This window comes from Ursus arctos, unplaced genomic scaffold, assembly GCF_023065955.2.
Source record: "Ursus arctos isolate Adak ecotype North America unplaced genomic scaffold, UrsArc2.0 scaffold_28, whole genome shotgun sequence".
NCBI lineage: Eukaryota > Metazoa > Chordata > Mammalia > Carnivora > Ursidae > Ursus > Ursus arctos.
The window spans coordinates 1,931,823-1,954,820 of record NW_026622963.1 but is presented as its reverse complement, the minus strand read 5'-3'; the positions used below and the strand labels follow the sequence as shown (position 1 = coordinate 1,954,820).

The 22,998-nt window shown below is 56.2% G+C and overlaps 2 protein-coding genes across 3 annotated transcripts in view; both read left to right on the top strand.

Moving 5' to 3' along the window:
* Positions 1 to 19,499, top strand: part of IGDCC4 (immunoglobulin superfamily DCC subclass member 4) — a 38,524-nt gene extending 19,025 nt beyond the window's left edge. Inside the window, exons 6-20 of one of the 2 annotated variants that reach the window (XM_026478605.4) lie at positions 2,815 to 2,970; positions 3,756 to 4,169; positions 4,701 to 4,865; positions 5,408 to 5,545; positions 6,429 to 6,602; positions 7,599 to 7,835; positions 7,988 to 8,089; positions 9,973 to 10,156; positions 10,882 to 11,009; positions 12,529 to 12,699; positions 12,910 to 13,047; positions 13,784 to 13,889; positions 14,618 to 14,846; positions 15,640 to 15,801; positions 16,557 to 19,499. In XM_026478605.4, coding sequence (XP_026334390.3) covers positions 2,815 to 2,970; positions 3,756 to 4,169; positions 4,701 to 4,865; positions 5,408 to 5,545; positions 6,429 to 6,602; positions 7,599 to 7,835; positions 7,988 to 8,089; positions 9,973 to 10,156; positions 10,882 to 11,009; positions 12,529 to 12,699; positions 12,910 to 13,047; positions 13,784 to 13,889; positions 14,618 to 14,846; positions 15,640 to 15,801; positions 16,557 to 16,967 — 2,915 coding nt within the window. In that variant the 3' untranslated portion in view covers positions 16,968 to 19,499. The remainder of the gene's footprint in view (positions 1 to 2,814; positions 2,971 to 3,755; positions 4,170 to 4,700; positions 4,866 to 5,407; positions 5,546 to 6,428; positions 6,603 to 7,598; positions 7,836 to 7,987; positions 8,090 to 9,972; positions 10,157 to 10,881; positions 11,010 to 12,528; positions 12,700 to 12,909; positions 13,048 to 13,783; positions 13,890 to 14,617; positions 14,847 to 15,639; positions 15,802 to 16,556) is intronic. The other variant, XR_008956126.1, reaches the window with a different exon arrangement.
* A 1,843-nt stretch (positions 19,500 to 21,342) lies between these two features.
* Positions 21,343 to 22,998, top strand: part of IGDCC3 (immunoglobulin superfamily DCC subclass member 3) — a 39,229-nt gene continuing 37,573 nt past the window's right edge. Inside the window, 2 exon segments of the mRNA XM_057303598.1 lie at positions 21,343 to 21,424; positions 21,883 to 22,107. Of these exon segments, the coding sequence (XP_057159581.1) occupies positions 21,343 to 21,424; positions 21,883 to 22,107 (307 nt within the window).

Here is a 22,998-nt window from a genome sequence, read left to right as displayed (position 1 = left end):
AGAGCCTGGACGAGCCCTTTGAAGGGGGTAGGGGTGAGGACTCTTATTCCCATTGGACAGATGAGGAAACGGAGGCCCAGAGAGCCAAGACCCAAACCTTAGAGCCTGTTCTCTTTCGGGTACACCACTTCCTACAGTCCTGTATGGAAGAAAAGCAAGGATTTTTTTTTTTTAAGATTTTATTTATTTATTTGTCAGAGAGAGAAAGCACAAGCAGGGGGAGAGGCAGGCAGAGGGAGAAGCAGATTCCCCGCTGAGCAAGGAGCCCGACTTGGGACTCGATTCCAGGACCCTGGGATCATGACCTGAGCCGAAGGCAGATGCTTAACCAGCTGAGCCACCCAGGCGCCCCACAAGGATTTTTTTAAAGATTTTATTTATTGGGGCACCTGGGTGGCTCAGATGATTAAGCGGCTACCTTCGGTTCAGGTCATGATCTCCGGGTCCTGGGATCAAGCCCTGCACCCAGCTCCCTGCTCTGCGGGAAGCCTGCCACTTCCCTTGCTCATGCTCTCTCTTTCTGTGTCAAATCTTTTCTTAAAAAGATTTTATTTATTTTAGAAAGAGAGTGCAGGGGGGGCATGCAAAGTGGGGAGGCAGAGCAGAGGGGGAGGGAGAGGGATAAGAAGACTCCACACTGAGCATGGAGCCAGATGTGGGGCTTGATCCCACAACCCCCCCCCCCCAGATCATGACCTGAGCCGAAATCAAGAGTCAGACACCCAACCAGCTGAGCCATCCAGGCGTCCCAGCAAGGATTATTTTTGTTTCCATTTGTGTCCATTTTTCCATGAGAAGTGACTTGTCCCAAGTTGACGGCAGAAGTGTTAAACCCCACTTTCTGTACCTTTCGTCCCTGACTCAGTCTGTTATCCTATACTATCTCCTTCTCGTAAGTTTTTATCTCACATTCAAAAGAGACCTTACGCCTCACTGGACTCGGGACACTTGCCTAGTTAGGGGGATCCTGGCGCCAGCAGGACCCTCATACCATTATTAGGATAGGCCTGTGGTGTCGCCTGGAAGTTCTAATATTAATGTTTCTCAAATCCTGACCTTGCATCAGGATGAGCTAGGGGGGTTGTTAAAACTGCAGACTCCCTCTCTTCATGCCCGGACAGTTGTGACCCAGGAATCTTAAACTGCCCTAGGTCCTTGCTACTGAAAGTGTGGTCTTTGGACTCACCACTTGCCCTCGTTAGAAATGCAGAATCTGGGGCTTGCCCTAGGCCTCTGCATCTTAACAAGGTCCCCTGAGATTCTGTGATTCAAATGCACAGTGAGGATTTGAGGATTGCTGTCCCAGAGAATCCTGACACGGGTGGTCCTGGAAACTCTCTTGCAGAAAGTCTGCGCATAGCACCCCTGGACAGGGGCTGGGAAGAGAAAGGCTGGGAAAGGACTTCCTTCCAGACGCCCACCACTGTTCCTTTTCTAGAAACTTATTCCACCAAGGCAGGGAAGGGACTTGGCCTTTTGTTTTGTTTTCTTCTGATTGCAGAGCTTGTGTGTGTTCATTGTAAAAACTAGGGAAAAGCAGAAACAGAAAACATTCCACCACTCAAAAAGATTAAAATAGTTAACATACAAGTGTGGATTTTTTCCTATGTACACGTACATTTTTCCCAGAAATTGGGAGCATGCTGACCAAGTCTTACTTTAATTCAACAGTATATCATAACCATTTCCCCATCTCTAAAGCTTTTTCAAAAAGTAATTTTAATGACTATATTCCATCATTTGAATATAGCCTAATGCAATTTGCCAGTTCCTACCATTGAATTTTTAAGTCCTTTTCCATTGCCCGCTGTTACATAACATTGCAGTGATCAGCCCTGTTCGTATCTCCCCAGGACAGGTGCCCACAAAGGGATCTCTGGGTCAAAGTCAAGGTGGAGCCCCTCTCAGCATTTACCCTTCCTCTGGGAGCTTACCCTTTTAAAGAACTTTCTCAATTTGTTGGTGAGAAATTAACATCTGTGTTTTGGTGTGCATTTCTCTGATTATGTGAAGTTGAACACTTTTTTGGTGTTTCTTGGCCATTTGCATTTCTTCTCTGGATTTTCTGTTCATGTTCAGAAAGCAGGGGCTTTTAAAATGGTTCTCAGGGGTGCCTGGGTGGCTCAGTTAGTTAAGTGTCTGCCTTCGGCTCCAGTCATAATCCCAGGGTCCTGGGATCAAGCCCGTGGCGGGGCTCCCTGCTCAGTGGGGAGGCTGCTTCTACCTCTAACCCCTGCTTGGGCTCTCTCTCTCTCTCACTCTCTCTCTCTCTCTCTCAAATAAATAAAGTCTTTAAAATAAAATAAAATAAAATAAAATAAAATAAAATAAAATAAAAATAAAAATGGTTCTCATTTCAGATTCAAGATGAAAAGTCTTGCATATATTCAAATCTTTGGTTCTGGTCAGACCTTTCCAGCCATGCCTTCATCACAGTATTGGGATAAGACCATACAGGAGGAGCGTGTCCTTCTTGAAAGAAATGAATTTAATAATAATGGTAATAGTAATAACTGACAAGTGTACTGAGCACCTGTTACCTGCCTGCATTGCGCCTGGCTTTCTCACAAGCTTTATGTGTCCCACCCTCACAGCATCCTTCCAGCTAGGGACTATCCTCTTCCCATTTTACAGGCGGAGACACCAGGGCTCAGAGAGGGTCACGCCTCTAGCAAGTGGAGGAACGGAGATTCAAACAAGGGACTGTTGTGTTCTCTTAACCGGGTGTGGAGGGCCCCCCACCCCGGATCCGGAAAGTAGATGGAGGGGCAGTCCTCGGTGCCCTCCTCCACCCATCTTCATCTCCTCCCGCAGATGGCAAACCCATCTCCACGGATGTCATCGTCCTGGGCCGCACCAACCTACTCATCAGCAGCGCGCAGCCCCGGCACTCGGGCGTCTACGTGTGTCGCGCTAACAAGCCCCGCACGCGCCACTTCGCCACGGCCGCCGCTGAGCTCCGCGTGCTGGGTAAGGCGGGCTGCGGGACCCTGCAGGGGGGGGGGGGCGGGGCGGGAGGTGGGGAGGAGTGGGGCAGATCAGCTAGGGCCAGCGAAGGGAGGTTGGGGACAGGGAGGGGGGGTATGGGCAAGTGGGTGTGTTAGAAGGGCCGAGGGGCGATCCTGGAGGATGAAAAAGGGCTGGAGCTAGGGGGCCGGCATTCAGGGGAGAGTGGGTACTGGAGGGGACAGGCTAGAGGACTGGAGGCGGGGGAGTGGGGGAAAGAGATTGGAGGATGGGGTGGGGGAAGTTGAGGCAGGGAGAGGAGAGGGGTGATCAGAACATGGCTGGGGTGATGCGGGGTGGTGAGGGGAGATCTGAGTGGGACCTAAGTCATGAGGGGAAGGATAGGACTGAGAGTTCGGGGAGACAGTGGCGTGGTCTGAGTGACACGAAACACTGGGGGACGGGGTTGCCCAGGGCTGGGATAACTGGAGAGAGGTAAGTCTCCCAGGTGCAGGGGACACCTGGGGAGAAGGCGGTTAGGGCACCTAAGGGAGTGGGGTGAGGCCCAGGAGGAGCTAGGGTACCCAGGGAGGTTCAGGAGGCCCGGGGACAATTTGGGGCGGGGAGGAGACCGGCCAACGCGGGGCTGGGGTGAACCGGGGAGGAGCAGAGGTAGAGCGGCGCCGCCCGCGAGGGTTTGGGGGGCGGGGTGACCCAGGGAGAGGCTGGAGCGAGTGGAGGGCACGCGGGAGCCGGCAGAGCCCCTTGCGGCCGGAACGCGCGCTCAGCGTCCCCCTCCCCGCCCGCAGCGGCCCCGGCCATCTCTCAGGCGCCCGAGGCGCTGTCGCGGACGCGGGCGAGCACCGCGCGCTTCGTGTGCCGCGCGGCCGGGGAGCCGCGGCCAGCGCTGCGCTGGCTGCACGACGGGGCGCCGCTGCGGCCCAACGGGCGCGTCAAGGTGCAGGGCGGCGGCGGCAGCCTGGTCATCACGCAGATCGGCCTGCAGGACGCCGGCTACTACCAGTGTGTGGCCGAGAACAGCGCGGGCACCGCGTGCGCCGCCGCGCCCCTGGCCGTAGTGGTGCGCGAGGGGCTGCCCAGCGCCCCCACGCGGGTCACGGCCACGCCGCTGAGCAGCTCCGCGGTGCTCGTGGCGTGGGAGCGGCCCGAGCTGCACAGCGAGCAGATCATCGGCTTCTCCCTCCACTACCAGAAGGCACGGGGTACGTCTGCTGGGGACCCGTGCGGGGGCGCCTGGAGGGGGGCACAGGTTAGATGACGGAAAGGTTGCCGCCTGGGGGGGTACCTTTGGGGATAGGATGGGATGGGGTGGGAGCCCGCGGGAGAGGACCCGCGTGAATATGGGCTGGGCCATAATCTTCAATGCCGGGCTGGAAGGGCTAACGTGTGTGGCCCATTTCCCCCTCAGCCACAGTCCATTATGACAGAGGAGGAAGAGGATGCTTTTCCTCCCAGGGAAAATGCCTAGGTATTCCTGGAGCCGGTGTATTAACTGCAGCAAGAGTCACTTCAAATAGACACCAGAAAGAACTTCCCAACGGATGGTGGAATTAATACAGTGAGGCTAGAAGCCAGGGAAGTCTATATCCTCCAGCTCAGATGATCTGATGATTGGTTATACCCAGACTATTCCAGAGGCTGGGACAATATGAAGCATCCCTGGACAGCCTCCAGCTGGCGGACCTCTGGGGGTGGCTGTGACAGTCCTTTTGTCTCCTGTGTCACTGCCCCAGGTGTGGACAATATGGAATACCAGTTTGCAGTGAACAATGACACCACAGAGCTGCAGGTTCGGGACCTGGAACCCAACACCGATTATGAGTTCTACGTGGTGGCCTACTCCCAGCTGGGGGCCAGCCGCACCTCTACCCCAGCGCTGGTCCACACACTGGATGATGGTAGGGCCTCTAAACCTGCAATGGGCACTCTGGGTTCCAGAGAATTCCCTGGGGATGGTAGCTCGCTTCTTTTTCCTAGTGTATGCCAAGGCACTTTTACCTGCCTCATGTCATCTTCTGTGCCCTATAAGGGGTGGGTGAGGGTTCTTCCCAACTTACAGTTTGGGAAACTGAGGCCCAGAAAATGAGAGTGACTTGCCCAAGGTCAGTCGTACAGCTGGGACTTGAGTCCAGGTCTTGATTCCCTGTGTCATATGGCCCTTCTCAATATCCGTGTACCCTCCAGTCAGGCAGGGGCCGGTGACATGAACCCATTGGATGTAGAAGATTGTGCCCCAAACCTTCTTCTGTCTTTGGTGTGGGAAGGATATCCCCTCATCTCCAGTTTGGGGCTCCCCTGAGAGGCTCCCTTTCCTCCCTCAGATCCTGGTCCTGGGCCTACTTCTGACTTGCTGTGTGACCTGGGCAAGTCTCTGACCGCTCCTGGGCCTCACCTTCCACGTCGGTGGAGCAGAGCTCACGCTGATGTTCTTCTGTCTCAGTCCCCAGTGCAGCGCCCCAGCTCTCCCTGTCCAGCCCCAACCCCTTGGACATCAGGGTGGCGTGGCTGCCCCTGCCTCCCAGCCTGAGCAATGGGCAGGTGGTGAAGTACAAGATAGAGTACGGTTTGGGAAAGGAAGGTAAGTGGGGGCAGGGTGAGGGCTCCACCCGGCTGGGAATTGTTGATACGAAGGGCTTACCAGAGCAGCAGCTGAGGATCCAAGCGGAGGTGGGGGGAGAAGTCTGAGGAAATGAGGCAGAGCCGTGGAGTAGGGAAATAGGAACGTGGACAAGAGGAGTGTGGTCTGGGTGTAGGGAAAGGCAAAGAGGCAAAGCTCAAGACAGAGGGAGGCCCGGGTTCCAGCCCCACCTCCTCCATAGCTATAGTGGGTAATGCTATTAAGTCCCTGCCTCAGTTTCCTCATCTGTGAAACGAAGCAGGTAACCTAGGTAATCCCTGGGATCCCTTCCAACTCCAAAAGCAGATGAGGGATAGCGTGGTGGAGGGCGTGCTTGCGGGTTTGGGGAACAGAGCACTGGGGAGGACATGTTAGGGCAGATACAGGTGATCTAGGTAAGAGGGTTTGAAAGGGATAGAGTTAGGGGAAGACAACAGGCTGGGGGCCAGGGTGAGAGTGAAGAAGGAGGGAAGGTTGAGAAAGGGGCTTGGGCTCTGGAAGGGAAGCGGTGCCTGATGGCCTTCAGAGACAAGCCCTTGCCCCTGCGCCCTAGCGTGTGTGTAAGGGGACAGTCACAGACAGCTCACGGGGAAGTGTGGAGTCCATGCCATGGTTCTCTCCACTCTGAGCTGAGGCTGATGGCCTGCGTCCGCCCAGGCCGGAGGCATAGGAGTCTGCTCTGGAGCCACGGAGGCCGTCCAGGCACCGAGGGATCCATGCTGAGAGGGCCTCAGGCTCTCGTGGGCACTGAGGAACCAGGAACTGGGGTGGAATAGCTGGTGTAGGGGAGTTTAGGGCCCATGGTCCTCAGGTGGCCGCCCTGCAGCCATGTTTTCTGTCTCAGCCGACCAGGTTTTCTCCACCGAGGTGCCTGGAAATGAGACGCAGTTCACGCTGAGCACCCTTCAGCCCAACAAGGTGTATCGAGTCCGGATTTCGGCTGGCACCGGGGCTGGCTACGGGACCCCCTCCCCGTGGATGCAGCACCGGACGCCCAGTGTGCACAACCAGAGCCACGGTATGGGGCCCGAGGGGAGACGAAAGATGGTGTGTGTGACCGTGTGGGTGTGCGTGTCCCACGCAGCCTCAAGCACGCTCTCCATCAGAGACCTTCCCTGGCTGCCCCTGCTTGACGGGCGAAGGCGGCCAGGTGCACAGGCAGAGGGCTGGCCTTTACAAACAAACCTGGGCTCCGCCGGTGTCCCTTCTATCTGCTGTGGGACCTTGAACGAGCCATTCACAACTGTGAGGCTTCACTTGTGGCGTGAGGATTACTAATGCGTCGTAAACAAGTGTTTAGCACGTGATAAGAACTCGTCAGATAGTAGCTGCTTGCAGATGAGGACTGTTGGTTTTGTCAAGAGGCCCAATAATAGGGTGATTAAGAACAGACAGAACCTGGCACGCATACTATCTGTGTGACCTTGGCCGAGTTACTTAACTTCTCAGTTTTCTCCTCTGTAAAATGGTGACAATAGTATTTTTGTCATTTTATAGGGTTGTGAGAATAAGGTTAAAATACACATACAAGGAGCTTAGAACAGTGTCTGACACATAGTAAGGCCCCACTCTTAGTCTCCAAGTAGGCTACCCACACCAGTGGCTCCTTCCCTCCTTCGCAGCCTCAGCAACCCCGGTGACCCCCTTGCCTCTCAGCACCCATGCATCCCTTCCTCCAGAAGAATTGCATAGCCCAACGCTGTGCCAGGCACTATCAGTCCTGCCCGAGAGGGGCTCTTTGCTAACCTCTTTGCAAATGCCCCGAGACATCCCTGCGTTCTCAGCACTCTGGGCGTGTAGAACAGGGAGTGCACCTCCAGACTGACCCAGGGCTGGCCCCGGGGGTGGTGGCTGCGTGCCAGCGCGTTGCGAGGAGGCTGGCAAGGCTCTCGCTCAGTGCTGGTTTCCTGCTTTTGGCCTCCTCCTGCCTCGTTCCCCTCTCCCACCCCTGGCTTCCTTCTCCTCATTCCTCCATCTCTCACTCCTTCTTTCCATCCCACTCCTCTGCCCCCAGTCCCTTTTGCCCCTGCAGAGTTGAAGGTCCGGGCAAGGATGGAGTCCCTGGTGGTGTCGTGGCAGCCGCCCCCTCACCCCGCCCAGATCTCTGGCTACAAACTGTACTGGCGGGAGGTGGGGGCCGAGGAGGAGGCCGATGGCGAGAGTCCCCCGGGGGGCCGCGGAGACCAGGCTTGGGATGTGGGGCCTGTCCGGCTCAAGAAGAAAGTGAAGCAGTATGAGCTGACCCAGCTAGGTGAGGAGGGCTGCGGGAGGGAGCGAGACAGACATAGCCTCGGTGGGGGACGGGGCAAGCTGGGCAGGGGAGTTGGGAACGGAATGCTCTCTGGGGATGAAAGAGTAGCCTCGGAGGTCCCTCTAACCGGTGACCCCCATGACCTTCCCCAGCCCCTGGCAGGCTGTACGAGGTGAAGCTTGTGGCATTCAACAAACACGAGGACGGCTATGCAGCAGTGTGGAAGGGCAAGACAGAAAAGGCTCCCACCCCAGGTGAGGGGGCTGGGGAAGGAGAGAGAGGAGGGCTCTGGCGAGGGGTCTGTGTGCCGCTTCCTTTCCTTTTCCTCTGGGCCAGCCCTGGTGCTCAGGCCATCCAGTAGCCTCAGCCACCCCCAGGCCCATTCTCCTAGGCTCGAAGGTCCTCTTCTAGACCCAGACAGCCTCTGTGGTAGAGGGAAGCTTCCGTCGGTGCCCTGCCTTTCAGGCCGGCTACTGGATTTTCATTACCCATGAGCAGCGCTGATCTGGAAGATTTGGACGGAGAGAAACCCCATGGTTGATCAGTGACTCCTAACCCTGTTTGATCCTTAAACATTTTTAAAACACATCCGCCTACAACATACTGTCTGATTGTCCCTCCACTCGAGGCGCGGAGGGTGTCCTCTGTGGCCCATCAGGAAACGGAGGCTCAGAAAAGTAAAAGGACTTGCCCAAAGTCACACAGAGCCTAAACTAGAACCGGGACTCCCGGCCACCCATCAGAAGCCTGTCCACTCTAGTACACTGCCCCGTGGCTCTGTGTGGGCCACCCTGCTTGCCCGTCATGACACCCCCTCACCCCTGACGTCCCAGGCTGATTTTCAACCATGTGGTTTTGTCGAAGGGAGCACTCATCCGGGAGCCAAGACACCTGGGTTCTAATTCCAGTTTGTTCATTCCCCAAATCTTTTTTACTGTCTACTACCCTGTTCTGGAAGCTTAGTGATGAACAGTACAGATAAGGTACCCTCTGTCATGGCGTTTGTTTTATTTTATATTTGTGTAATAAGCACATCACCCCATAGTACTTACTATATAGGTCTTCGCTTGGGCTGCTGTAACGACAATACCCCAGACTGGGTGGCTGAAGCAACCATTTCTTTCTCACAGCCCTGGAGGAAGTCCAAGATCAAGGCACCAGCAAAGTCAGTGTCTGGCGAGGGCCCACGTCCTGGTTCCTAGACCATAAGCCATCTCCTCACGGGGTCCTCACGTGGCAGAAGGGGGGCTGGAGAGCTCTCGGGGGCTCTTCCATAAGGGCAGAGTTACGGACTGGAAGTTCGTGCTCCTCCCCTGCCCCCCAATTCATACATTGAAACTCTACCCTCCAGTGTGATGGAGGAGGAGGTAAATAACGTTAGATGAGATCGGGAGGGTGGAGCCCTCACGAAGAGGATCGGTGCCCTTTTAAAAGTCACGAGAGAGCTCACTTCCTCTCTGTGCTCTCCTCCGGAAGATCATATAATGAGACGTTGGCAGCCTGTAACCCACCAGGGGGCTTTTACCAGACTTGGGCATGCTGGCACCCTGGTCTCAGACTCCAGCTTCCAGAACCGTGAGAAAGGAATTTCTGTCGTTTGTAAGCCGCCCAGTCTGTGGTACTTTGCTGTAGGCGCCCGGATGGACCGAGATAGGCTACCGATCCCGTTCATGAGGGCCTCCCCCACCCCGTTCAAATTTCAACATACATTCAGTCCGTAACACCATGCCAGACCCTTTCCTGTGTACTTAACAAATATTAACTAATTTAATGCTCATAACGACGCTGTGAAGGGATACTGTTCTCAGCCGCACTGACAGAACAGGGAATGGAGGCATGGAGAGGTTAAGTACCTTCTCCCAGGTCACACAGCGGCAGAGCTGAAACCGGAACCAGGGCCACCCGGCTCTGAAATTGCCACAATTCGCTGCCTCTCTGTGGTACAGTCTGCTCTGTGGATGACCTTGGCAAAAATCACTCACATTCTTGGGAGCCTCAGTTTCCTCAGCTGTGAGGTCCAGCTCACAGGACCAGAAGACAGAGGGTGAAGAAACGTGCCTTGGAACCGCGAACCACTACCCGTATTTCGGGGTGAGTGTCCTCCCTCCTCTCCCCACACTCTGTGTTCCCCTTCCAGACTTGCCCATCCAGAGGGGACCACCCTTGCCCCCCGCCCACGTCCATGCGGAATCCAACAGCTCCACGTCCATTTGGCTTCGGTGGAAAAAGCCAGACTTCACCACGGTCAAGATTGTCAACTACACTGTGCGCTTCAGCCCCTGGGGGCTCAGGAACGCCTCCCTGGTCACCTATTACACCAGGTGGGAAGCCAGCCGATGCTGCCGCGGGGTGGGTGGGGGGTAGCAGACGGTGATGACGGGAGGGACCCCGGGGATTCAGGAACCTTCCCTGGCTCACGTGTTGCATGGGGGCACTCTGAGGGTCTGAGGTCCTGCTGGTGCCAGCTGGAAAAGGGGGTCCATCCTATCCCGTCCCCTCCCAACAGAGCCTCGCACTCAACCGTAGGGAACGTGAGCAGGACAGACCCATTTCTCCACCTCAGAGGCCTCCCGACATGATGGGGAGGAGGCAGCCCTGATGCCGTGCTGAGAGGGTCAGATGGCGAGGCAGAGCCGCTGCCCCAAGGAGCGGCTGGTTAGGCAGAGGAAAAATCACATGAAAATATCATGGAAGACACAATAAAGCAAATAAAACAGAATAAAGTAGGAAAACATAATAGATACGTACAGCTGTGGCTGAAGTACCATTTAGTTGAGGAAAACATGCATCAGCGATGAATCCTTGGGTGGACAATGACTTGGATGAATCCAGGAAGGTTTCCTGGAGTAGGGGGCCTGGTCTGGAGATTGGCCGGACTACCCTGGGAGCAGCGTACAGCCAGACCTCTCTGCAGGACCTCTGGGTGGTGCCAGTGAGTAGGTTCCCCACCCAGGGTAGGGCCTGGGGCTGGGGGAGCGGATTTGGACGGGCCTGCCCAGCAGGGAGGTGCGCCTGAGAGCACTGAACGCATTTCTTGCCTTGGCAGCTCTGGAGAAGACATCCTCATTGGTGGACTGAAGCCATTCACCAAATACGAGTTCGCGGTACAGTCCCACGGCGTGGACATGGACGGGCCTTTCGGTTCCGTGGTGGAACGTTCCACCCTGCCTGACCGTGAGTGGCCCCCTTGCCACCAACCCATCTTTTACCCCCCTGCTTCTTGCTCCGACGGCCCTCTTTTTTGACATGTCCCTCAGAACCCATTTCTGTCTATCTCTGGCTTTGCATTCACATTGGCCAGTCCTGGGCTGGTCTTAACCACTTACTCCTAAACATAATGAGATTTAGAGAAGGGGCTTCTTTAAGGAGACTGCCAAGACCTCACTGAGCTGGTGACAAGGGGCCAGGTCAGGGAGGCAGGTGTCCTGGATTCTGTATTTGGGGTCCCCATCCTGCCCCTGACACACAGGCTTGGGCAGGTCCCTTCTGCCTTGGGCCTCTGTGTTCCCTTCTGTCAAAGGACGGAGCCATGTGCTGTGCACATCCGTGACTCTAGAACCTTTGGAAATGCCATTCCAAGACAGAGGGACTTTTGTTCTCATAGCAGAGGCTCTTCGGTTCTGCTGGCCCTGACACTCTTCACCTTCCCGTCTACAGAAGATCTTTGTCTCAGGATCTGAGATAGGAAGATGTGTGTGGGCTGGGGTGTGAAAGCCATGCACTCTCACGCATTTGCTCTTCAAAAAAACTGCTTACAAGTTGTCTCTCACCGACCCATGACTTCAGTTATGGTCTGAAACTGCATAGGGAGTTTAGGGGCCCTGGTGTTTTCTCAGAGGAGGCTTTATGACGTTGGCTCCCCAGCACCACTGGCTGTGCGACAGACAGGGGTGTTTTTTCCTTTTGCAGATGGGGGGACTGGAGCTGAGAAGCTGAGAGGCAGGGAGGCTTCTGGCAGCCTGTGAGGCTGTGGCTGTCTTATGCCTTAAGCCCTGGGTCCCCATCCCACCCTCTGCTGGGCCTGGAAGCCCTGAAACCCCAAATCTCTGTCCCTTTCCAACTCACTAGTTGTGTGTCCCTACTTCTCCTCCCCTCCCTTCCTCATTCACCCCTACCCCCAGGATCAGCTTCTTCTCTAAAAACAAAACACAAGCAAAACCAAAAAGGTTGTACTTCTTATACTGGGATTCCCATGACCCTTAGGACCTGTGTCGGGAGCAAACATAGACCAAGGCTATACAGGGCATCAACTGATTTTACTTGAAGATTTGGGGGTAGCAAGGGTGAGTTAGGAACTTTCAATGATAGTTTTAAACACTATTTTTATGTTAAACTTTACCATGGAATGGAAGAGAAACATAGTATGAGAGTTCAAAATAAAATGTAAGGCTTCCAGAAAGTTCTGAGCCTTGCCCCCAGGTGTCTGGAATACCAGACAGTGTCCTCCGCCTTTGGAAGTATTTGGGTGTAGAAGTTTGAGATCTGCTCCAAGGAGTGAAGAAGAGTTTCTGGGAGGGGAGGAATGGTACTGAACACACCCACCCACCCCCCCAGCTGTTTTCCAGAAACTCCCCAGTTAGAGATCCGATCTCATTCTGCTTTGTGGTTTGTGGTTTGTCCTCATGCCCCGTCTCCCCCGGAGCTGGGGCTCTCAGGGACCATGCCTCGCCCTATCTCCACTTCTGCACCCCAGGGCCCTCAACGCCCCCATCTGACCTGCGCCTGAGCCCCCTGACGCCGTCCACCGTTCGGCTGCACTGGCGCCCCCCCACGGAGCCCAACGGAGAGATCGTGGAGTATCTGATCCTGTACAGCAACAACCACACCCAGCCCGAGCACCAGTGGACCCTGCTCACCACGGACGGTGAGGACCCCCCAGGCCGTCCAGCAAGGGCTTCCCCACCGCTCTCCCTTTCCAACCACTCCAGTGGCTGGGTTAGTAGCGAGAGTGTGGCTGAGGTTTGTTCTAGGGGTGGGAGAGCGGACCTTCTCAGTCCCGTTTTCCAGGCTGTTCCTGCATCCCGCACTCAGCCAACCTCCCAACCGGACTTTCCTTGCTTCCCCCTGCCCCCAGGAAACATCTTCAGTGCTGAGGTACATGGCCTCGAGAGCGACACTAGGTACTTCTTCAAGATGGGGGCGCGCACAGAGGTGGGGCCTGGGCCCTTCTCTGGCCTGCAGGATGTGATCACTCTCCAGGAGAAGCTGTCGGGTACGAGGGCACCCTGGGAGGGAGGAGTGGGTCCACCCCGGGACAGCCTCAGGTCTTCTGAGGCCCCTGGAGTTGACCTCTAATGCTGAAGTCGTCTCTGCCGGGGCCCTGCCCCCGGGCACAGCTACCCTTTCATTGTTCTGGACAGCTGGCTTCGTAGTCTGGTGGGGAGAGGACAGCTTTGAAGGAGGAATGGATGTAGTTCAGAGCTGATTCAGTCAAGAGGTCAGATTTATGGGAGACTGGCTTGGTCCTTCGGCAGATTGCTTCGATTGGAGGATTGGCTTGGAGAGGTGATGAGCTTTATGGGGTGGGAGAGGGTAGCAGGACTGGCTATGTAATTTGCAGGGCCAAGTGTGAAATGAAAATGTGGGGCCCTTATTAAAAAATGGGAATTTCAAGATGGTGATAGCAGAACCTTAAACCAAGCGTGGCGTCCTTCTAAGTGTGGGTCCCGTGCAACCGCTCTTGTTGCCCTCCCACGAAACCAGCCCCAGCGTGTTTCACGGAGAGGCCAGGTTGACAGAGAGGGACCAGAACTTCCGATGTCCGGTGGTGAGGACAGTCAGAGAGGGAGAGTAGCGGTGGATCCCTTCTTGCAGCAGAAGATTTTGAGTGTCCACAGGGTGAGACTCAGGCCAGTCGTCTCCTGAGGAAGCCACAGAAATCCTGAGCTTTGAATCCTGGACCTTGTCCTGGCCTTGACCTGTTCTGTCACCTCTCTGTCCCCTGCCAGACTCCTTGGACGTGCACTCAGTCACAGGCATCATTGTGGGTGTCTGCGTGGGCCTTCTCTGCCTCCTGGCCTGCATGTGTGCTGGCCTGCGCCGCAGCCCCCACAGGTGGGTGAAGGAGCCAGTCTGCCTGCAGAGAGGAGAGATTTCCAGAAGGGCGGCAGAGATGAGAGGGCCGGGAAAGTGGCCATGACTTGCCTGAGGCACCCCCAGAGGCCCCACTAAAACTAAGACTCTGGGGTGAAGGGATTGGGGGTGATGTCCTCATGAGAATGGAGAGTGAGTTTGGGGGAGCCCCAGCCTACCTCCTGGGCAAAGGTGAGCTTAGGCAGAGCTGCCTTCTCTCACTGCCTCTGTAGCTGCCAGCATCTTGGAAAGAGGGACCCCAAACCTCCAGATACTTGGGTCCTGGGGGGCGGGGAGGGGAGGAGGAAAGGTCCCATTTGCAATGTCACAGCTGTTTTGAACGTGGTTTCTTTTTTTTTTTTTTTAAAGATTTTATTTATTTATTTATTCAACAGAGATAGAGACAGCCAGCTAGAGAGGGAACACAGCAGGGGAGTGGGAGAGGAAGAAGCAGGCTCCCAGCGGAGGAGCCTGATGTGGGGCTCGATCCCATAACGCTGGGATCACGCCCTGAGCCGAAGGCAGACGCTTAACCGCTGTGCCACCCAGGCGCCCCTGAACGTGGTTTCTTAATCATTGCCCGGACAGGGAAACAAAATTCCAGAGATGGACAGGAACCTGCCTGAGGACATAGGCAGGACTAGATCTCAGGCCTGCCTCCACCCCTCACTTTCTGACCACTGTGTCTGATTCTCTGTCTTCCCTTCCAGGGAAGCCCTCCCAGGCCTGTCCTCCACGGCCAACACTGGGAACCCCGCACTGTACTCTCGAGCCCGCCTTGGCCCCCCTAGTCCCCCAGCTGCCCATGAACTGGAGTCCCTGGTGCACCCCCGTCCCCAGGACTGGTCTCCACCGCCCTCAGACATGGAGGACAGGGCTGAAGTGCACAGCCTTATGGGGGGCGGTACTTCTGACTGCCGGGGCCACTCCAAGAGAAAGGTAAGCCTGGAGCCTGGGTGGGTCAGAGCCCTGCCCTACAGCTCATTCCCAAACAGGACACCAGGGGGCGCGAGAGTACAATGTGTGACCCCTGAGAGAAACTCTACCGCCCTCCTCCCCGCGCCCACCCCCCCCCCCCCGCCCTTTCCTAGGGCCAGCTGCAGAAGAAAAGCCGCTCTCTCTCTTTCCTCCCTGAAAAGGTTGGCAGGGTAGGGAAGCAGATGGGCCTCCATCCCTGGCAGAATGGGTCATCCTGGTTCTCACGGAAGGAGGGAAGGAGGGAAGGCCCACCCAGTGGACTGTTTCCTGGTGACTCAGTGTGGCCAACAACACGCTCCTCATCCTGGGAGCTGCAGAAACCTCTAAGACCCGGCCCTCCCCAATATGAAGACAAGAGGCTGGTCAGCTTGGCCGTGACCAAGTGAGACCAGGACCTGGATAAGGTGGGCCCAAGTAGAGCAGGTCCCTTCCATGCCAGCAGTGGTGGCTCGTCCTGCCCTTCTCTGAGGATCCTGCCCAGACCCTTGGGTGCTTCCTCCCTCTTTCCCTGCCTTTGTGGTGAAGGAGACCCTGCCTGGCTTGGACACCTCTAGGCTTTGCCAGAGCCTGTGGTACTGGGCTTTTCTGCAGGAGGACTTCTCCATTCTCACATTCACCCCCAGACTCTTGGTCCCTCCTCACAGCCTTAGCGGGGAGGTGGCCAGGAGGCCAAGAGTCTCCATCTACTTGCCTCTCTTAGGCTCCCCTTTCCCAGCCAAACCCTCAGCGCTCCCATGTCTTTCTCTGCTCGCAGATCTCCTGGGCTCAGCCAGGTGGGCCAAGCTGGGCAGGTTCCTGGGCGGGCTGTGAGCTGCCCCAAGCAGGCACCATGCCTTCTCTGACCCGGGCCCTGCTGCCCCCTGCTGGAACGGGGCAGACGCTCTTGCTGCAGGCTCTGGTGTATGACGCCATAAAGGTCAGTGCCCTGGGAGGGACGGGGAGGAAAGGAGAGAAGGGGCTCTGTGCTTGTGAAGAGCAAGTAGTGACTTTTCTGGTGACCCCCGACGGTAACTTCCATGGGGATGGAAGTCTAGCTAGGAGGCTCCTGGAGCCTCTAAAGATGGGTGGGTGGAGGGTAGGCCGTTTGCGAGAATCTGTGTCTCCTCTGGATTGGAGACACCGCTCCTCTCCTGATGCCTAAGTGGGCCCCAGCAGTATTACCATGGATCTGCGGGTGAGCCTGGGCTGAGGGCATCTGCCTTTCCTCCTATGCACTGAGGCTCTGACTAAATCTGGTACTTTTCCAACTCTGGGCAAGGGCAAATGGGTAGTATGCCCTTTTCCCTGCCTTCGCATGGGCCTGATCTCATCTCTTGTATGACAGTCACTGCGCTCTGGGGCTTGGGGGAGTGCGTCAGTCCTTTTCTGCCCCAAGTATGTTGGTCATTCTTTTTCTTTCCTTTTAAGATTTATTTATTTATTTATTTATTTTAGAGAGAGAGAAAGAGAGAGAGTGAATGGAGAGGGGAGGCAGAGGGAGAGAATCTTTAAGCAGACTCCCCGCTGAGCACAGAGCCAAAAGCCAGCCCAGTCCCCGGACCCATGACCTGAGCCAAAACCAAGAGTGGGATGCTTGACCAACTGAGCCACCCAGGCGCCCCTGTTGGTCATTCTTCTGATGGTCACTCTCAGCGATGGTCACCTTGTCTTTATGTTCTCTGCTCTGACCAGGGCAATGGCAGGAAGAAGCCGCCCCCGGCCTGCAGGAATCAGGTGGAGGCTGAAGTCATTGTCCACTCTGACTTTAGTGCATCCAAAGGGAACCCTGACCTCCACCTCCAAGACCTGGAACCTGAAGATCCCCTGCCTCCGGAGGCTCCTGACCTCACGTCGGGAGTCGTGGATCTAGGGCAGGGGGCAGACTGGCTGGACAGGGAGCTGGGAGGGTGTGAGCAGGCAACCACTGGGCCAGACAGACTCACCTGCCTGCCAGAGGCGGCCGGCGCTTCTTATCCATACCCCGAGCTCCAGCCCAGTGAGGCTCTGGAGGAGGCCCCCGGGAGCAGCTGCCAGCCAAAGGCCCCCTGCCCTCTAGGAACCAGCCCAGGCCTGCCCAGAGCCCCGGTCCCCTCCTCTGCCTAGCTCCCCTAGAGGGTGCAGTTTGGGGCAGGCTAGTATGGATCATGGGACGTGGCACGTGTGGCTGAGTATGTACGCCCGTGTACCTGCCGTTCCGGAAAATCGTCACGCCGTCTGGAGCCTGCCTGGCTGCTGTGGCTGTGGGGAGAGGCATGAATGGAGTAGCCACTCCCCCCGCGCTCTGTGGCACATGTCCTGTGGGAGGGCCCTGGGGGCCGGCTGTACTTGATGTATGCGTGTGCTGGCTGGTGGGCTTCGAGCCCCTGGCCAGGTAGCGGTCACTGTGGCCTAATTGATCCTCCAGGTCAGGACAGTGCCCCAGAGTGGTCAGCCCCCAGCCCTGGGGGCCCCCCACCTCTGTCACCCAGCCGTTTATTACGCACTCTGAGAGTGTCTGCAATGCCCTGTCTGACAAAGACAGCCCCGGCCCAGTTTCCGGTCTGGCTGGGCTGAGCGCAGTAGGCTCTGAATGCCTGGCATCTTCGTCGCATCACTACCCGTTGCCCGCATCCCTGTTGCCCAGGCTGAGAGGGTGACTCTGGCTCCCCTCAGAGCAACTCTGCAGTTCCTTTTGTCGTTTGGGAAGTGCCTGGTTTTGGAAATCCGCTTGCCCTGGCTCTCCTGTCCTCCCTTCTCCTCTGCTGCTCTAGGGCTCTGTCTCCGGTCAGCCCTGCTCCCAGTCCTGCTGCCCTCCTCTTCCTCCCACATACTCCTTCCTTTCTCCTCCTCCGTTTCTCTGTCTCCTGTCTGTCTCTGCTGTCTCCCACATCTCTCCCGGACCACATCACGTGGTTCACCTGCCTGGGTTCAATCTCCGCCTCCTTCCCTAACAACATGACTACCTCATGTCTGCTTTGAGGCCATAGCGTGACTTCTGTGTCCGCCATTCGCTTCCCGGGCCATCCTCCTGCCCCTCTTCTCTGTGCCGCCATATACCCCCTCCCCAGGCAGACTGCCCGCTCCCAGTGTGGGTTTGGAGAAAATCGTCCAGTTTCCCTTGCATCTTTCTCCCTGGGGTTGAGATAGGAGGATTCTCCTTGGAGTTGGGGGATCCATGTCACAGAGGGGGACTTCTAAGACAGGGAAAGGGGGGAAGTGACCCCCTCCCTTTGAGGCAGGGAGGTAAGGTTCCTGGATGGAGGGGTTTGGGACCTTCCTTCCCAGCTGAAGCCAAAATGGGGGGAGAAGGAGAGTGGGGATTAGGGGCACCACTGCCCAGCATCTTCCCTCCCACTTTCTGCCCCTGGAACAGGAGCTGATGGATGGGGGTGAGAGGAATTTCCCCCTCTGGGGGCTGGCACTGAGGCCTTTGCACAGGACAAGGGTAATTGGCTCATTTCATTTTGTTGTTGTTGTTGTTTTCTTTAAATTCAATCGTAAAGTCATTTTCTGTTGACCTGTCACACAGGGACAAGCTGGACTTCTATCTCCTGTGTAGAGAAGACAAGGTCATTTGTTTGATTTTGCGCCCCAGCCTCTCCTTGGAGCATAGGATGTGGGGGCTTTTCTCCCTAAATGCATCTTTTTAACTGATTGGCACATCAAGGGTTAACTCCGGCTTCTGGGCCAAATTAGAAATAACCAGTCTATCTTTCCTTCTTTTTTTTTAATGGTGACACGTCTCTCAAGCAGAGTTGCAGCGCCCTCAGACCCTTCAGCATCTGTGTTTATTACACTCGGGTGTCACTCCGACTGACATCGGCACCTACATTTCCTTCCCCTCCCCTGCTTCAGCCAGCCTGTGAGAGCGCCGCAGATAATTCATGCTGGTCTGTAGCTCGTTGAAGACGGAATTGTCACTTGTACTCTTTCTGTGGCATCCAGCGTCACCGTGGCCGACGCCACTGTATGTGTTTCGCCATTGCTCTGAAGGTCAAAAGCCTCGTTTTATTTTGCTGGTTTGATTTTTTTTTTTTCCAAAAGGAAAAAAAAAAACACTGCCCTGAATCAAATGGCTGTTTTAACAGTAGGCTCTTAGCATTACACCACATAGTCATTTTTCATGTTCTTGTTTAACAGGCACTGAGGTTCTGGTTTAAATTAAATAGCTGCAAATGAGACAATTTATAACCCATTAGGTTGGGTGGAAAATTGTTTCTCAAAAGCAAATAAGTAATAAATCTGGTATCTGCCTATAACTCACAGTTGATAAGAAAGTGGCCATTACTCACTAGCATTATATATGATTTGGGCTCTGGGTAATTTGGAAGTGTTAGGTTTGTGTCTTTGTAGCAGTATTTTTATTAGAAAAGAGTCTATTGGCCTTTTACAGGGTATTAATCCCTTTGTCACCTACCATCGATGCCTTACGTTTTTTGAGTCTCATTTAGAAACCTTCCTTTTCTTGATGCATGACAAGTGTAATCGGTACCTGCTCATTTATTTGTCTGTATTTAGTTTACGCCATATTATTTAATTCTTTTTCCAGCCTTTTTTTCCCCCTCCTCACAACTATGATATTCTTTAGTGTTAAGCCAAGGCATTGATCATGTATCTGTCCCTATAATGAATTAATAAACTATTTTCCAAAAACGTGGAATGACTAGAATTTCCTCAGTCCTTCTGCCCTAGAGAATGTATTTCCTGCCAGGATGGGAAATGCTGGGGTTTTGAGGGTGGAGAGCAGGTAGTCATGGGAAAAAACCGGACCATCCTTCTCCCTCAGTAGGGACTTAGGAAAAGGACTTAAACTTAGGAAAGATGCTTTCTTTGACGGCACTCTTTTAGGCTTTCTGGGGATCTCTGGGCACACTTTTTTTTTTTTTTTTAACTTCCTTGGGTGCAAGGGAGGCGTGAACGAGCAACTCCAGATATCTGGGCTTAACAACTATTCTTCTGTATAATTCTGGTCTCCAGACTTGCTCCTTGGCTGCATACTCACTCATACGGGCAGTGTGCCTACGAGCTTAGAGACCCGCGCGTGCATGCTCACCTTCACAAACACCCTCGGATCCATTAACTCAAACACGGGCACGCAGCCACACGCAAAACTCCGCTCCCACACCTCGCATGCATCTCAGGACGGTGGCTGGCAGATGCTCTGCTAAGATCTTTACAGCCTGGTTGGTGCATGCTTTTCTACTGATGGAATCAAGAGCCAGAGGCTGCCTTGGCCGGGACCACCCCTAAAGTGGCTGATGGGCCAGACCCGTGTTAATTGACAGATCATAGGGAGAGATACTGCACATTTTGTATGCAGCAGAATAGCCATTATTTGCATATCACTCTCAGACCAAGGGTTGTGATAAAGAAGAATTAAACACTTGTCAAAATGAATTTAAAATGACAGCAACTCAGGACACCAATTTGACCTCTGTGAGTCTAGGACAAGCCAAGAAGGGGCTGTTGAGAATTCAAGCCCAGCAGGAGGGAGGTCCAGGACTTTGGGCCCAGGCAGCCCCCCTCTTCCCTCCCTCTACTGTGGCCAGTGGAGGACCATCATTCCTGCCCTTCCTCACAATGAAATCTGTTTGGGGTTTGGGTGTGTCCCCTGACCTTGAATTTCTCCACTGCCTCCCATTGCTCACTCATATGCCTCAAGTCCTGCCTCCCAGACTCATCTGCCAGTCGCTACTGCAGAGTGAGGAGTCCCTGGGCTGCGCAAACCCCATCATTAGTAAACTTATCCGATCTCTGGAGGCCTGCACTTTTTCACTCATCGGCACCAAAGTTAGGTTTATGTATGGTTCCTGATTCCAAGATTCCAGAGTTGGTATCAATAGAGAGACCTAGTCTCATCCCAGTCCAATGTGAGAGGAAGAAATAGCTGAGTGAGGCAAAGACTACCGTCTTTAAATCCCCTGCTCCTAGAACTTAGCAGATGGACTGGCTCATCATGCTGGACTCAACAGAAGACCATTTAATCATGAGTGGCCAAGATTCAAGACCTCTGAGGGTTAAAATGGGTATGTAGCTCCCAGGAGGTAATACATGTCTATTTTCCCTAAAATTCGGGTGCTCCTTGCTCATGTGTTCTCTGACATGAAACATGGAGAGTCTTCTTTGTGACATAGAAATGTTATTGAGAGTTTTGACTTTCAGTTTGCTTTTCCAGTTACCAGGTCATTTGTTAGGACCCTTGTCCTTTAAATATCCGTAGCGGTGAGCAGGAGAGATCGGATTATCTTTATCTTTCAGATGAGCTCAGAGAGTGACTGCCCTGGTTGGCTGGGCTAGACAGCAGGCAGAACTGGAGTCGGAACCCAGGTTACTTTTGCGTTCTCATTGTCCCTGTTGCATCTGCTATCCCAGGGCCCTGGGGGAAGCTGCCTTCCTACCCCTTCTACCTCCGGTCCACCCGAGCGCCAGAACTCTGCAGTGCAGAGAGTCCAGTCTTGTAGCTAAACGTCCCAGCCCTTGGGTGGCAGGACCACAAACCATGGAAAACCGAACCTTTGACAAGTTTGTGCAGCTTTTAGGGGATTATTTCGAAAATACACACTTGGACATGGTGGAGGAGGGTGCAGCAGAAAGAGTGGGGGTCAGAGCAGACCCCACGGCTTTGCGTGTTTCTCCGCAGCCCGGACCCACTTGACAGTCTGCTGGGTCTTCACTTCCCCAGCCCCCCAAGTCCGGGCCTGGCCCGCGGGCAGGGGGTACAGGGCAGCAGCCCGGGACGGCGCCGGCCGCTCCAGCCACAGTTCAAAGCGCAGGGGGCGCGTCCGCCGCGCAGCCGGGAATGTCCGGCCGCTTAAAGCGCTCGCCGGCTCTTTTGTTCCCCAGACCCGGCCTCCGGGGAGAGGGGCTGGGGGAGGGGACCGGGAGGGGAGGGAAGGGGGGCGGCGGGCGGAGGGAGGAGGGCGGGGCGGGCGCGGGCGGTGCGAGTGCGGAGCGCGCACCCCGGGCGAGGCTGACAGATCGCCGGGGTGGGTGCAAGATGGCGCAAGCGGCGCTCCCCCTGCGCCCCCGGCGCTCCTAGGCAGGCATGTGGCCCCAGCCCGCCGCCGCCCGGGCTCGGCCCCGGCCGGAGCCCCGGCCCCGGCCCCGGCGCCGGCCCCGCGGGACGCTGTGAGCCGCCAGAGGCCCCGGAGCCGCGCGTCGCCGAGCCGAGTGGACCGAGACCCCATGGCTGCTCCGCGCGCCGCGCCGCGCCGGCTCCTGCTGCCGCTGCTGCTGCCGCTGCTGCTGCCCGTGCCGAGCGACGGTGAGCGCCCCGGGCCGCAGCGGACGGAGCTCCGGGAAGGGCGAGAAGGGAGTAGGCGGGCGCGAGGGGGCGGACCTGGGGAGAGCTGCGCGGACCTGCGGGCGGACCCGGGGCGGGAGGGACTTGTCCGAGAAGGGGAGCCGAGCGGGACGGGGCGGAGCCCGGGGAGAGGCCCCCGAGGCCGGCGGCCGGGCCGGCAGGGGGATGCTGAGGACGCGCGCGGCCCCCGAGGAGAGACTTCGGCTCAGTGCGCTGAGGCTCCAGGACTCGGGCAGGACGCAAGCCCGGACCGAGGAGCACGGAGCGCGGCAAAGCAGGAGCTAGGCGGGCGGGCGGGAGTTGGGGAGAGGGGGAAACGAGCCGGGGGCACCTCAGGGCTGAGTCCCGTCCGAGGGGGCGGGCGGGGGTGCGCGGAGCCCGGCGGTGGGCCAGAGAAGCCCGAGGCGGCCGAGACCGAACGCAGCCGACCGAGGGCCGGAGGCGGGTCCGAGGGGGCACGTCCCGGGTCTGGAGCTGGGGCTGGCACCGGGAGTGCGCGGCGGAGACCGAGGAAGAGGAGGAGGCAGAGTCCCGCGGGCCGCGCGGAGGGAGGCGGAGACCCGAGAGAGACCGCGCGAGCTGGGGAAGGGGAAGAGAAGCCGACCGAGAGGGAGCGAGCGGCGGGGACGCTCACGTGCCTGCCGGTCCCCGGAGGGTGCGCCGGCAGAGCGCCCCTGGCCCCAGGCTTGGGGGCCTGCCCGCGTTGCTGCCCAGGGCTCCGTCACCGCCACCCTGTTCCCTCAGGGGCTGTAATGGGCCCATCTCACGGGAGAGGAGCGCACATCTAGGCCCTTCCCCTCCCACCCCAGGTTCTCAGCAGACACTCGTCTAGGCGGTATTCTCTCCTCTCAG